At 43.9% G+C, this 14,091-nt stretch overlaps 1 protein-coding gene across 1 annotated transcript in view; it reads left to right on the plus strand.

Annotated features, from left to right (window-relative positions):
- AVL9 (AVL9 cell migration associated) overlaps positions 1-14,091 on the plus strand; it is a 138,737-nt gene that overhangs the window by 60,726 nt on the left and 63,920 nt on the right. Inside the window, exon 10 of the mRNA XM_056520407.1 lies at positions 5,146-5,654. Within this exon, the coding sequence (XP_056376382.1) occupies positions 5,146-5,654 (509 nt within the window). The remainder of the gene's footprint in view (positions 1-5,145; positions 5,655-14,091) is intronic.

Consider the following 14,091-nt stretch of genomic DNA (forward strand, 5'->3'; position numbering starts at 1 on the left):
TTGTGGTAACTTGCATCATTTCTTGGTGAAAAATCCCAAAATTTGATGAAAAATTTGAAAATTTAGCATTTTTCTAACTTTGAACCTCTCTGCTTGTAAGGAAAATGGATATTCCAAATAATTTTTTTTTTATTCACATATACAATATGTCTACTTTATGTTTGCATCATAAAATTGACGTGTTTTTACTTTTGGAAAACACCAGAGGGCTTCAAAGTTCAGCAGCAATTTTTCAATTTCACTATTTTTCAGGGACCAGTTCAGGTTTGAAGTGGATTTGAAGGATCTTTATCTTAGAAATTCCCCACAAATTACCCCATTATAAAAACTGCACTCCCAAAGTATTCAAAATGACATTCAGTCAGCGTTTTAACCCTTTAGGTGTTTCACAGGAATAGCAGCAAAGTGAAGGAGAAAATTCACAATCTTCATTTTTTACACTCGCTTGTTCTTGTAGACCCAATTTTTGAATTTTTACAAGGGGTAAAAGGAGAAAATGTATACTTATGTTTGTAGCCCAATTTCTCTTGAGTAAGCACATACCACATATGTCTATGTAAATTGTTCGCCGGGTGCACTAGAGGGCTCAGAAGCGAAGGAGCGACAAGGGGATTTTGGAGAGTACGTTTTTCTGAAAGGGTTTTTGGGGGGCATAATGCATTTAGGAAGCCCCTATGATGCCAGAACAGCAAAAAAAAAAAAAAAAAAAAACACATGCCATACCATTTTGGAAACTAGACCCCTTGAGGAACATAACAAGGAATAAAGGACATGTCTCACTGTAAAAAAAAATTGTTCAGCTTTAAGAGCAGAAGGTAAAGTTATATAGGTTTGTAAATCACTTCCATTATCAATACTGCTTAGAAACAAGCTTTTTCGGCAGTCTTCTGTCTGACAGGAAGTTCAGCTGTTCCAGGTTTTCATGACTTGCGACCCCCTATTCAGGCTGTTATCAGCAGCATCCCGGGGCTGTGACATGACAATTACCCAGAAAACCCCTGTGCTGCAGAGAGCTCCCTGTGCTCGGCATTAGCCCCTCCCATCTGATGAATATTCACACTGTCCTCCCTCTGTTCTGCAGTGAATGGCTGAGCAGCACTGCCTATATGCCGGCAGATTCAAATCATAGCAGCCACAGCAAACAGGCTGATTCTCTCCCCTCTCCTTGCTAATGAGGGGGAGGGGAGGGAGCTGCCAGTGTAGAGCTGTCACACTGAGAATGGAGGGGAGGGAGAGAGGGAACTGCAAGAGTAGAGCTGTCAAACTGAGAACTGGGGAGAGAGGGGTTTATGGGGCTAGAGCTGAGGAGGAGAGGAGTGCAGAGCAGGGGCGAGGTGATTGTGCCAGTGTAAAGCTGTTTCACTGAGAGGAGGAGGGGGAGGGAGTGATTTTACAGTGTAAAACTGCAGCTTCAACTCCAGGGTCCCTCTCTCTGAGCACTGAGATTACATTTTGTTTCCTCGAGGCCACCCTGCTGTATAGGGCTATGATTGGAGCTCAGTGTTATGTGGGAGTGAGCTAGCAGAGCTGTGGGAGTGACTAACATAAGTTAGGAGTGGTAACAAGCTCTCTGCTCAGGCAGCTGAGAGCAGAAAATGTGAGCAGTGCATGCAGGGAAATGTAGTCTTTGAGATCACAGGCATAGCCACCATAACCAGGAAGCAACTGGAATTTATGAGATGAATAGCAGGTAAATGGGGGTCGAAAAAAAATCACAAACATGTCAGAGGAGTGGTAGGTGAATATACCATGGAATGGCTATGTATTTTTTTTTTACTTTGCTGCATGGGATATCTTCTTTACGTTAGCCTTAATACCCCACAGGTGTTTCACGTCTTTTGTATATGTAAAAAAAAAAAAAAAAGGCACTAAAATGTGTGTTTCCCCGGAAAATTTCACATTTTATAAGGGTTAATAGCAGAAAATACCCCACAAAATTTGTAACCCCATCTCTTCTGAGTATGGAGGTACCCCATATGTTGACCTGAAGTGCACTACGGGCGAACTACAATGCTCAGAAGAGAAGGAGTCATATTTTGCTCAGAAGAGAAGGAGTCATATTTGGCTTTTTGAGAGCAAATTTTGCTCGGGGGGCATGTCGCATTTAGGAAGCCCCTATGGTGCCAGGACAGCAAAAAAAAAAAAAACATGGCATACCATTTTGGAAACTAGACCCCTTGAGGAACGTAACAAGGGGTACAATGAGCATTTACCCCCCCACTGGTGTCTGTCAGATCTTTGGAACAATGGGCTGTACAACATTTTTAATTTGCACAGCCCACTGTTCCAAAGATCTGTCAGACACCAGTGGGGTGTAAATTCTCACTGCACCCCTCATTACATTCCGTGAGGGGTGTAGTTTCAGAAATGGGGTCACGTGTTTTTTTTTTTTTTTTTTTTTTGGCATTTGTCAAAACCGCTTAAACAATCAGCCACCCCTGTGCAAATCACCTTAAATGTACATGGTGCACTCTCCCTTTTGGGCCTTGTTGTGCGCCCGCAGAGCACTTTGCATCCACATATGGGGTATCTCCGTAGTCGGGAGAAGTTGCATTACAAATTTTGGAGGGCTTTTTTCCCTTTTATCTCTTGTCAAAATGAAAAGTATAGGGCAACACCAGCATGTTCGTGTAAAAAATAATTTTTTTTACACTAACATGCTGGTGTAGACCCCGACTTCACCTTTTCATAAGGGGTGAAAGGAGAAAAAGCCCCACAAAATTTGTTAGGCAATTTCTCCAGAGTACGGCGATACCCCATATGTGGCCCTAAACTGTTGCCTTGAAATACGACAGGGCTCCAAAGTGAGAGCGCCATGTGCATTTGAGGCCTGAATTAGGGATTTGCATAGGGGTGGACATAGGGGTATTCTACGCCAGTGATTCCCAAACAGGGTGCCTCCATCTGTTGCAAAACTCCCAGCATGCTTGGACAGTCAACGGCTGTCCGGCAATACTGGGAGTTGTTGTTTTGCAACAGCTGGAGGCTCCATTTTGGAAACGGTGGCGTACCAGACGTTTTTCATTTTTATTGGGGAGGGGGGCTGTGTAGGGGTATGTGTATATGTAGTGTTTTTTACTTTTTATTTTATTTTGTGTTAGTGTAGTGTAGTGTTTTTAGGGTACAGTCACACGGGCGGGGGATTACAGCGAGTTTCCCGCTGCGAGTTTGAGCTGCCGCGCAAAATTTGCTGCATCCCAAACTTGCAGCCTGATACTCACTGTAAGCCCCCTGCCCATGTGAATGTACCCTGTACATTCACGGGGGGGGGGGGGGGGACCTCCAGCTTTTGCAAAACTACAACTCCCAGTATGCACGGTCTATCAGAGCATGCTGGTAGTTATAGTTTTGCAACAGCTGGAGGCACACGGGTTGGGAAACACTGAGTTAGGAAACAGACAATGTTTCCCAACCAGTGTGCCTCCACAACAGGCATGCTGGAAGTAGTAGTTCGGCAACATCTTTAGACCAAGATGTTGCCCAACTACAACTCCCAGCGTGCTTGGAGTTGTAGTTTTGCAACATCTGGAGGACTACAATTTGCAGACCACTAATACAGTGGTTCCCAATCTGTGCCCTTCCAGATGTTGCAAAACTACAACTCCCAGTATGCCAAAACTGTCCAGGCATGCTGGGGGTTGTAGTTCTGCAACATCTGAAGGGCCAGATGTTACAGAACTACAACTCCCAGCATTCCTGGACAGTAAGGGCATGCTGAGGATGTGTAGTTTTGCAACATCTGGAAGGGCACAGTGGTCTCCAAACTGTGGACCTCCAGATGTTGCAAAACTGCAACTCCCAGCATGCCCAGATGCCAAGGGCTGTCTGGGCATGCTGGGAGTTGTAGTGTAAGGGGACCAGATGGAGCAGTCCAGATCGCTTTAAGGTCCCGCAACGCAGCCAAAGATCCACTCACCTGTCGCCACCGCCGCCGTCTCTGCCGCCGGGCCCCAGCACTCCCCCGTCCTGGTCCTTAAGGGGTTAACCTGTAATGGCCAAAAGATTCCTTTTTTCCCTGAAGATGTAGATATATATAATGTCTGTAGGCAATGTATTCTGCCAAATGGTGATACAGTGGCTTATATCGGGTCCTTCCATAGCTATTTGCAACATCATACGGAAGGCTAGAATGGTATATTTCTGTAAATGCAACATTTTGGTAACAACAATTTTTCTTTAAAAAAAAATATATATTTTCACTGTTTTGTACAAAGTACTGCTTTCCTTGTGTGCATTCACACCACGATTAGGGCACACGGCAACTGGATCCAGGTGAAAGAATTTGAAAACCAGCTGAACCGTATCCTTGACAGACCCATCCTGTGCCCCATTCATTTCAGTGAGCCGCTGGAATCAGGAAGTGACTCTGGTCAGGTCATATCAGACCCCGTATGTCTTTTTATTGCCGGGCTGAAAACAGCAGCAGAACAAAAATAAGTTGAATCCCGCTGCCGTATTCCCAAACCATAGAGTGAAAACACCCTAAGGGTAGGGTCACATGGGCCGTATTTTGCTGTGTATCTGCTGCTGTGTTTTCCTACCCATTGACAAGTCAATGGCTTTCAAAAATCCACTCCAGAAAGAATGCAGGAAAATATGGAATGTATGACCCTACCCTACCTTTAGGGTGTATTCACACATACAGTGTAGTGCAGGATTTGATGCTGCAAATACAGCATGAAATCTGTTGCTTCAAATACTGTGCATCAAATATGCACAGTATACTGTATGTGTGATTACACCCTTAAATGGGCATTGTCAGATCCAAAAACCTTTTATGTGTTGAAGACCTAATATCTAATAAAGAAAATGACTCCTGAAAATCCCACCACTAGGGGTCCCAATACCTGCTGGGATACTAACCAATTCAGCAGCAGCATCCGGCTTGTCCATGAGTCATAGACAAGAGATGACTCATGGATAAGGCTACATGAGCAGACACACCAATCGCCTCCCACCACCACAAGGGAGGGACACGCCTTTCCTTCCCCGGAGAGAATTTCTAACAATGTGAGTTAATAAAAGAGGCATTTTAATAATAAATATAGGTGATAGAGGCCTAAAAATAAGTAACATATTCATTATTATTTTCTGTGTGTGTGATCTGACATTCGCTTTAAGTAGATTTCTTTTGCTTTTGTACAGGTATGATTGAACATGGGCTCACAGAAGGCTCACACTACAGACCTCGGCAAAGCATTGCAGAAGAAGACATCCCAGCAGTTTCATTTTCACTTGGCAATAGTCCAACACCTTCTCAGATTTCCAGCTCTAAAGATGAGGATACTGAAATTGGACAAGTCTCTTTAGTAGAACCCAGCAGACCAGAAGTATCAGCTACTGAACCTGAAGTGGATGCTAATGGCAGTATAGAGTATCTCAGGCCTCCATCTCACACATCTCCAGAATCTGTTGAAAGTGACTGGGAGACACTAGATCCAAGCATTCTGGAGGAGTGTGTCACAGATGAAGGAGAAGTGTGGAATTTGGGGCCAGGCCCTTGTGAGCATCATACTAAGGACACAATTACTTCAGGAAGCATTCCCATAACAGTACAACCTCAGTCTAAAACAGGACAGGCTGTATTTACTCCAGGACTTATATCAGGTCTAGAAGAAGACAAGTATGGAATGCCATTGGCAATTTTCACAAAGGTAAGGTTGATGGCAAATTAAAAGTGCTAATCTATGCAAGGTATTTACATTTTTTAGTGTTTGCTCCGACGACACCTTTAACATACACATTTTATACTTTGCCTGCTGTAAAATTTACATCCATGGATGCCTTTTCTATCAAAGAGTAATATATTTTAAAGTATACACAAATGTTAATGTTTTTGCCTAAAAGTCACACCCTAGCAGAGCCTGAGATGCACCACACTTCCTAAAAATAGACCATTCAATATTTTTATCTGCCCCACATGGCTGTGCTGGGCTAACCTTGTGGCCTCCTGGTCATGCTACCAGCAGCCCCATCTGCAGCAATCCTCATCCCCTACCCCCCCCATGACTATTTTTGGCGCTAAATTGTCGCAATTGCGCCTACCCTATTTTTCGTGCGACTTTCTCTAGCAAGAGCTAGAAAAAAAAAATTTACGCTTGATTTACGCTAGTTTGCATTTTTGACTTGCAGTGGTCAGGTATTTATTAACTGCGACAGTCGCAGCTGCGCAATATACAGTGGCAACGGCCGTAAAAATTGACTAAATTTACTCCAGCTCCAACATGGAGCAGGAAAAGCTACTGCCGCCCGGGCTCCGACATACTTTCTCCCCGCTACCCTTACTTCGCTACAGGGACACTGCAGTGATTTACATCCCCCCCCTCTCACCTGCCAGCGCCACACAACTCCCATCTGTCTGCTAACTGTTGCAAGACTACAAGTCCCAGCATGCCCTTACAGTGAGGACATGCTGGGAGTTGTAGTCTTGTAGCAGCGGGAGCTGAGCGGCTCGGGCGGGAGACAAGGGGGGGATGTATATTAGTGTCCCCATAAGTGAGGGTAGCGGGGAGGCAGTATGAGGAGCCCGGGCGGCTGCACTGTAATGTCAGCCCGGGCTCCTGCCCTGACAGCCAAAGGCTTTGGCTGTCAGGGCATGCTGGGTGTTGTAGTTTTGCAACAGCTGGAGGGCCACAGTTTGCAGACCACTGGTTTGTGGTCTGTAAACTGTAGTCCTCCAGCTGTTGCAAAACTAAACAGCTGAAGGGGACCGGCGAAGACGTTCACTTACCCTTCCGAGGCTCCAGCGATGATCGGTGACGGAGATCGTCGGGCGGCACTGTCGTGCGGTGCTGGATCCTACGGAAGCCGGTAAGTTGCCCAAGCCCTAAAACAGTGTTTCCCAACCAGGGTGCCTCCAGATGTTGCAAGACTACAACTCCCAGCATGCCTGGACAGCCTTTGGCTGTCCAGGTATTCTGGGAGTTGTAGTTTTGCAACATCTGGAGGCACCCTGGTTGGGAAACACTGGCCTAAAACAGTGTTTCCCAACCAGGGTGCCTCCAGATGTTGCAAAACTACAACTCCCAGGTTGGGAAACACTGTGCCAGGCCTCCGCCCCACCTTACTGTAAGGGCATGCTGGGAGTTGTAGTCCTGCAGCTGGGGGCAGGGGACAAGCTTGTCACTTGCCCACACATCTCCTGCACCACACAACTACAACTCCCAGCATGTCCTTACTTTAAGGGCATGCTGGCAGTTGTAGTTGTGCGGTGCGGGAGATGTGTGAGCAGGTGATAATAAATGTACTAACCCATTTTTTTTTTTTCTTCTCATTTCAGATCCGTGTATCCTGTGGACTCCTTCGGTTTCGGTAGACTACTTCGATGACCAGCGTTTTTCTTTGTTTGATTTTAATAAAATGGTTAACGAGGGCTTGTGGGGGAGTGTTTTTTGTAATAAAAAAAATTTTTTAAACCTGTTGTGTTTTTTCCTTACTTTACTTGACAGGCTTAGTAGTGGAAACTGTCTTACAGATGGAGTCCATTACTAAGCTGGGCTTAGCGTTAGCCACAAAAACAGCTAGCGCTAACCCCCAATTATTACCCCGGTACCCAACGCCACAGGGGTGCCGGTACCAACAGGCCCGGAGCTTCAAAAATGGCACTCCTGGGCCTATGCGGTAACAGGCTGGCGTTATTTAGGCTGGGGAGGGCCAGTAACAATGGTCCTCGCCCACCCTGGTAACGTCAGGCTGTTACTGTTTGGTTGGTATTTGGCTGAGAATAAAAATAGGGGGGACCCTATGCTTTTTTTTTTTTTTTAAATAAATTATTAAATATAAAAAAAAAAAAAACACATAGGGTTCCCCCTATTTTTATTCTCAGCCAAATACCAACCAAACAGTAACAGCCTGACGTTACCAGGGTGGGCGAGGACCATTGTTACTGGCCCTCCCCAGCCTAAATAACGCCAGCCTGTTACCGCATAGGCCCAGGAGTGCCATTTTTGACGCTCCGGGCCTGTTGGTACCGGCTCTTCCCGGCACCCCTGTGGCGTTGGGTACCGGGGTAATAATTGGGGGTTAGCGCTAGCTGTTTTTGTGTCTAACGCTAAGCCCGGCTTAGTAATGGACTCCGTCTGTAAGACAGCTTCCACTACTAAGCCTGTCCAGTAAAGTAAAAATTTAAAACACAACAGGTTTAAAAAAAAATTATTACAAAAAAACATTCCCCCACAAGCCCTCGTTATCCATTTTATTAACATCAAGCAAAGAAAAACGCTGGTCGTCGAAGTAGTCCACCGAATACGAGTCCACAGGATACATGGATCTGTAGAAGAAGTAACAAAAAAAAAAAGAGTAAGTACATTTAGGGAGAAAAAAATGTAATAAACACACACACACACACACACACTAAACGCCGTTTACCACTATTCTGAGCCATGACTACAATTTAGTTATTGAATTATTTAGATGTGGTGAAAAAGCTAAAAAAAAAAAAAAATCTCAAAAACAAAAGATCCAGAAGGAAACCTAGCAGCCAAACCTATTCAGACAGCAGGAAAAAGGAACAGACTTTTTTTCTACTACATGAAGTAAATTTCCCATTTTTGCCTACGTGTGCCAAATTTATTAACGCCGTGCAACAATTTAGTAAATTTGTCGCACATAGTCAAAAATGAAGTAGAAAAAAACAGGGTAAAAACCAGACTACATAGTAAAAGATTAGTAAATGCCCCTCCTTGTTCCCGGGGCGACGGGAGGCTGAGCGCTTGGACGACGGGGCCCACCATTCGGATCGGCATCTCCACGCAGCGCGCGTGATATCTGCTGCTTCCTGCTTGGCAGTGACTGGGCACGCTGCAGGGGTGAGGGGCGCTCCGTCGGCAGTTCTCGGCCTTTCTCTCCCGGGGACCCCGGGACAGCTGTTGCAGTCTTTTGATGTCTGCTTTTTACCGGTTTAATCTTGCTGGATTTCCGGTCTGGGGACCATATATTAAATGTTATTTTTGGGGGCTGCTTTAACCCCTTAAGGACCCAGACCAAATATACCTTAAGGACCCGGCCATTTTGTGAACATCTGACCACTGTCACTTGAAGCAATAATAACTCTGGGATGCTTTTACCTTTCATTCTGATTCCAAGATAGTTTTTTCGTGACATAATCTACTTTATGTTAGTGGTAACATTTTGTTGATACTTGTTTCATTTCTTGGGGAAAATGGATATTCCAAATAAATTATACATTGATCCACATACACAATGAGGGACATTTATCAATGTTTGCTTATGTATTCTTTTTTTTTTTTTTTTTAGTAATTTTTTCCTTACTTTGTTTTTGCTTATGTGTGACGTATTTATCAACTGGTTTCAGCCTGTTGATAATTTTCTTTCACGTAAGCAATTTTTCCTTTTTTACTTTGGTAGTAGCTTTTTCTGCTCCATGTTTGAGCTGGAGTAAATTTAGTCAATTTTTAACGCTGTTGCGACTTTTTTTTGCGCAGTTGCGACTGTCGCAGTTAATAAATACCTGACTACCCGTAGTGCATTTTAAAATTATTACTACATAGTAAATTTTAGGAAAACTTGCTTTTCTCGCTTTCCAGTCAAAATGTTGCACGAAAAATTGTGTAGTCGCAGTTGCGACAATTTTGCGACAATTATAGTAAAGAAAACCTGACTAAACCCGTTGATAAATGTCCATAAATATGTCTACTTTATAATATAGATACAATGGAGAGGCTCCTGTCTGTCTGACCTCACTGAGGACCCGAGCAACCCAACAAACACCTATACCTAAGGTGTATAAAATAGGGAAAATATGTTAAAAGAAAATGGGTCTCAAAGGTCAAAGATATTTGGTTTAAAATAATAATTAATATTTATTAGTATAGAATAATAATAGATTAAATAGGGAATGTACAGGGCCCTTGTACTCCCCTAATTAATTTAAATTAATACAAAATTATAAAATATAATAAAAACAACAATTGTTCATTCAATTGTTCCTGTTCTCAGTGATCTTCAATATAAGGCAGATACAATGTAGCAGCTACAGATATAGAGTTAATCAATTAATGCAATGGTATTGTATCTATCCAGACAGTGATAACCCGATCCAACCGATGCAATGTAGCGCTTGGTGATCAGTAGCAAGTTGATTAACAGTCACTCAAGATCACTCCTTATGAATCTCTGTGTATATCACACATTAAAAAGTCATATTAAATCAGCCAATTTGCAATAAACTCCCTAAAATGCTCACCACTCCCGGGGTACCACGGATCTCCCTTAAGTGTAGTCCTGTATGCCGGCTGTATAGGATCTTTCGCCCGGTGCCTTGCCTCAGTCAGGGATCGCACTGCTGGAGTCTCGGCCAACTCCTAAAAACCATCCTCGTTTTTTTCTTCAGCAGCGGAACGTGAAGTTGCTGAAGAAAAAAACGAGGATGGTTTTGAAACGCGTCCAGCGATCATAAATATGCGATATTGAGCCTGACAATATAGAACACTTGCCTGACATTAACAGTGATCATCCGACAGATCCAAGACATCTATTACAGTACGCCATCTCCCGAGCGCGCGACCTGTGCACGAGGAATGCCGCCGGGTTATTCACTTTGTATACCGCATACAGCCGTTACATTAATTGCAAGTAAGAAGCCGATCGGGCCATCTACAATAAGGACTTTGTGCCTGCTGACCGCCACCATTCCCAGCTGGTCCGACTAAGGGACTCCGCTTGACAGCGCTGCAGTCCCCCCAAACGGTGCCCACCACCAAGTGTTGCTTACTTAGGAGTTGGCCGAGACTCCAGCAGTGCGATCCCTGACTGAGGCAAGGCACCGGACGAAAGATCCTATACAGCCGGCATACAGGACTACACTTAAGGGAGATCTGTGGTACCCCGGGAGTGGTGAGCATTTTATGGAGTTTATTGCAAATTGGCTGATTTAATATGACTTTTTAATGTGTGATATACACAGAGATTCATAAGGAGTGATCTTGAGTGACTGTTAATCAACTTGCTACTGATCACCAAGCGCTACATTGCATCGGTTGGATCGAGTTATCACTGTCTGGATAGATACAATACCATTGCATTAATTGATTAACTCTATATCTGTAGCTGCTACATTGTATCTGCCTTATATTGAAGATCACTGAGAACAGGAACAATTGAATGAACATTTGCATTGAAAATTGTTGTTCCACAGGATTATTAGATTGCTATACTGATATTACAGGCTCAAGTCGCAGAATATTTTTATAGTTGATATATTCATTGTTGTTTTTATTATATTTTATAATTTTGTATTCATTTAAATTAATTAGGGGAGTACAAGGGCCCTGTACATTCCCTATTTAATCTATTATTATTCTATACTAATAAATATTATTATTTTAAACCAAATATCTTTGACCTTTGAGCCCCATTTTCTTTTAACATGTCTACTTTATGTTTGCATCATAAAGTTGACATGTTTTTACTCTTGGAAGACATCAGAGGGCTTCAAAGTTCAGCAGCAATTTTCCAATTTTTCTCAAAATTTTCAAAATCTGAATTTTTCAGGGACCAGTTCAGTTTTGAAGTGTACTTGAAGGGCCTTCATATTAGAAATATCCCATAATTGACCCAATTATAAAAACTGCACCCCTCAAAGTATCCAAAATGACATTCAGTAAGTGTGTTAACTCTTTAGGTGTTTCACAGGAATAGCAGCAAAGTGAAGGAGAAAATTTAAAATCTTAATTTTTTACACTCTCATGTTCTTGTAGACCCAGTTTTTGAATTTTTACAAGTGGTTATAGGAGAAAAGCCCCCTAAAATTTGTAACCCAATTTCTCTCGAGTAAGGAAATACCTCATGTGTATGTCAAGTGTTCGGCAGGTGCAGTAGAGGGCTCAGAAGGGAAGGAGCAGCAATGGGATTTTGGAGAGTGAATTTTGCTGAAATGATTTTTGGGGGGCATGTCGCATTTAGGAAGCCCCTGTGGTGCCAGAACAGCAAAAAATACCCACATGGCATACCATTTTGGAAACTACACCCCTTAAGGAACGTAACAAGGGGTACAGTGAGCCTTAACTACCCACAGGTGTTTGATGACTTTTTGTTAAAGTTGGATGTGTAAATGGAAAAAAAATAGTTTTTTACTAAAATGCATTTTTTTCCCCTAAATTTTACATTTTTACAAGGGGTAATAGGAGAAAATGACCCCCAAAATTTGTAACCCCATTTCTTCTGAGTATGGAAATACCCCATGTCTGGACACTACAATGCTCAGAAGTGGAGGAGCGCCATTGAGCTTTTGGAAAGAGAATTCGTTTGTAATGGTAGTCAGGGGCCATGTGCATTTACAACGCCCCCCGTGGTGCCAGAACAAGTGGACCCCCCACATGTGACCCCATTTTGGAAGCTACACCCCTCACAGAATTTAATAAGGGGTGCAGTGAGTATTTACACCCCACTGGCGTTTTACAGATCTTTGGAACAGTGGGCTGTGCAAATGAAAAATTTAATTTTTCATTTTCACGGACCATTGTTCCAAAAATCTGTCAGACACCTGTGGGGCATAAATGCTCACTGTACCCCTTATTTTTTCATTTTCCTATCCAACTTTAATGAAAATTCGTCAAACACCGGTGGGGCGTTCAGGCTCACTAAATTTTTTTACACCAACAGGCTGGTGTAGACCCCAATTTTTCCTTTTCATAAGGGGTAAAAGGAGAAAAAGCCCCCCCAAAATTTGTAGTGCAATTTCTCCCGAGTACGGGAATATCCCATATGTGGCACTAAACTGTTTCCTTGAAATACGACAGGGCTCCGAAGTGAGAGCGCCATGCGCATTTGAGGACTAAATTAGGGATTACATAGGGGTGGACATAGGGGTATTCTACGCCAGTGATTCCCAAACAGGGTGCCTCCAGCTGTTGCTAAATTCCCAGCATGCCTGGGCAGTCAGTGGCTGTCCAGAAATGCTGGGAGTTGTTGTTTTGCAACAGCTGGAGGCTCCGTTTTGGAAACACTGCCATACAATACATTTTTCATTTTTATTGGGGGGGGGGGGGGACAGTGTAAGGGGGTGTATATGTTGTGTTTCATCCTTTATTTTGTGTTAGTGTTGTGTAGTGTTTTTAGGGTACATTCGCACTGGCCGGTTACGGTGAGTTTCCTGCTAGGAGTTTGCGCTGCGGCGAAAAATTTGCCGCAGCCCAAACTTGAAGCAGTAAACTTACTGTAAACCTGCCCGTGTGAATGTACCCTGTAGATTCACATGGGGGGGGGGCAAACCTCCAGCTGTTTCAAAACTACAACTCCCAGCATGCACTGACAGACCGTGCTGGAGGCACAATGGTTGGAAAACCTTCAGTTAGGTTCTGTTACCTAACTCAGTATTTTCCAACTAGTGTGCCTCCAGCTGTTGCAAAACTACAACTCCCAGCATGTACTAATCACCGAAGGGCATGCTGGGAGATGTAGTTATGGAACAGCTGGAGGTACACAACTACAACTCCCAGCATGCCGAGAAAGCTGTTTGGGCATGCTGGGATTTGCAGTTTTGCAGCATCTGGAGGGCTACAGTTTCTAGACCAGTGCACAGCTATCTACAAACTGTGGACCTCCAGATGTTGCAAAACTACAAATCCCAGCATGCCCAGATAGCATACAGCTATGTGGGCATGCTAGGAGTTGTAGTTTTGCAAGATCTGGAGGGATATAGTTTAGAGACCACTGTATAATGGTCTCAAACTGTAGCCCTCCAGCTGTTGCAAAACTACATATTCCAGCATGCCCAAACAGCTGTCTGGGCATGCTGGGAGTTGTAGTTTTGCAACATCTGGAGGGCTACAGTGTAGAGACAACTTTATAGTGGTCTCAGACTGTAGCCCTCCAGATCAACTTACCGACTTCCGTAGGATCCAGGGAGCCGTCCTCTTCTGACGCACGAGGTCGCCTCCCGCCGATCACCGTCGCCCGCAGCCTCTGGACGGGTAAGTGATCTTTGGTGTTCGGTTCGCTTCATTTCCCCGTTCTGCTCCGCCTATTGTGGGTGGGCAGGACGGTGAAAATGAAATTTAACACCCCCGCCCCCGATCTGCTATTGGTGGTCACGTCTAGACCACCAATAGCAGGGATGGGAGGGGGGGCACC

Source organism: Hyla sarda, chromosome 5 (genome assembly GCF_029499605.1).
Source record: "Hyla sarda isolate aHylSar1 chromosome 5, aHylSar1.hap1, whole genome shotgun sequence".
NCBI lineage: Eukaryota > Metazoa > Chordata > Amphibia > Anura > Hylidae > Hyla > Hyla sarda.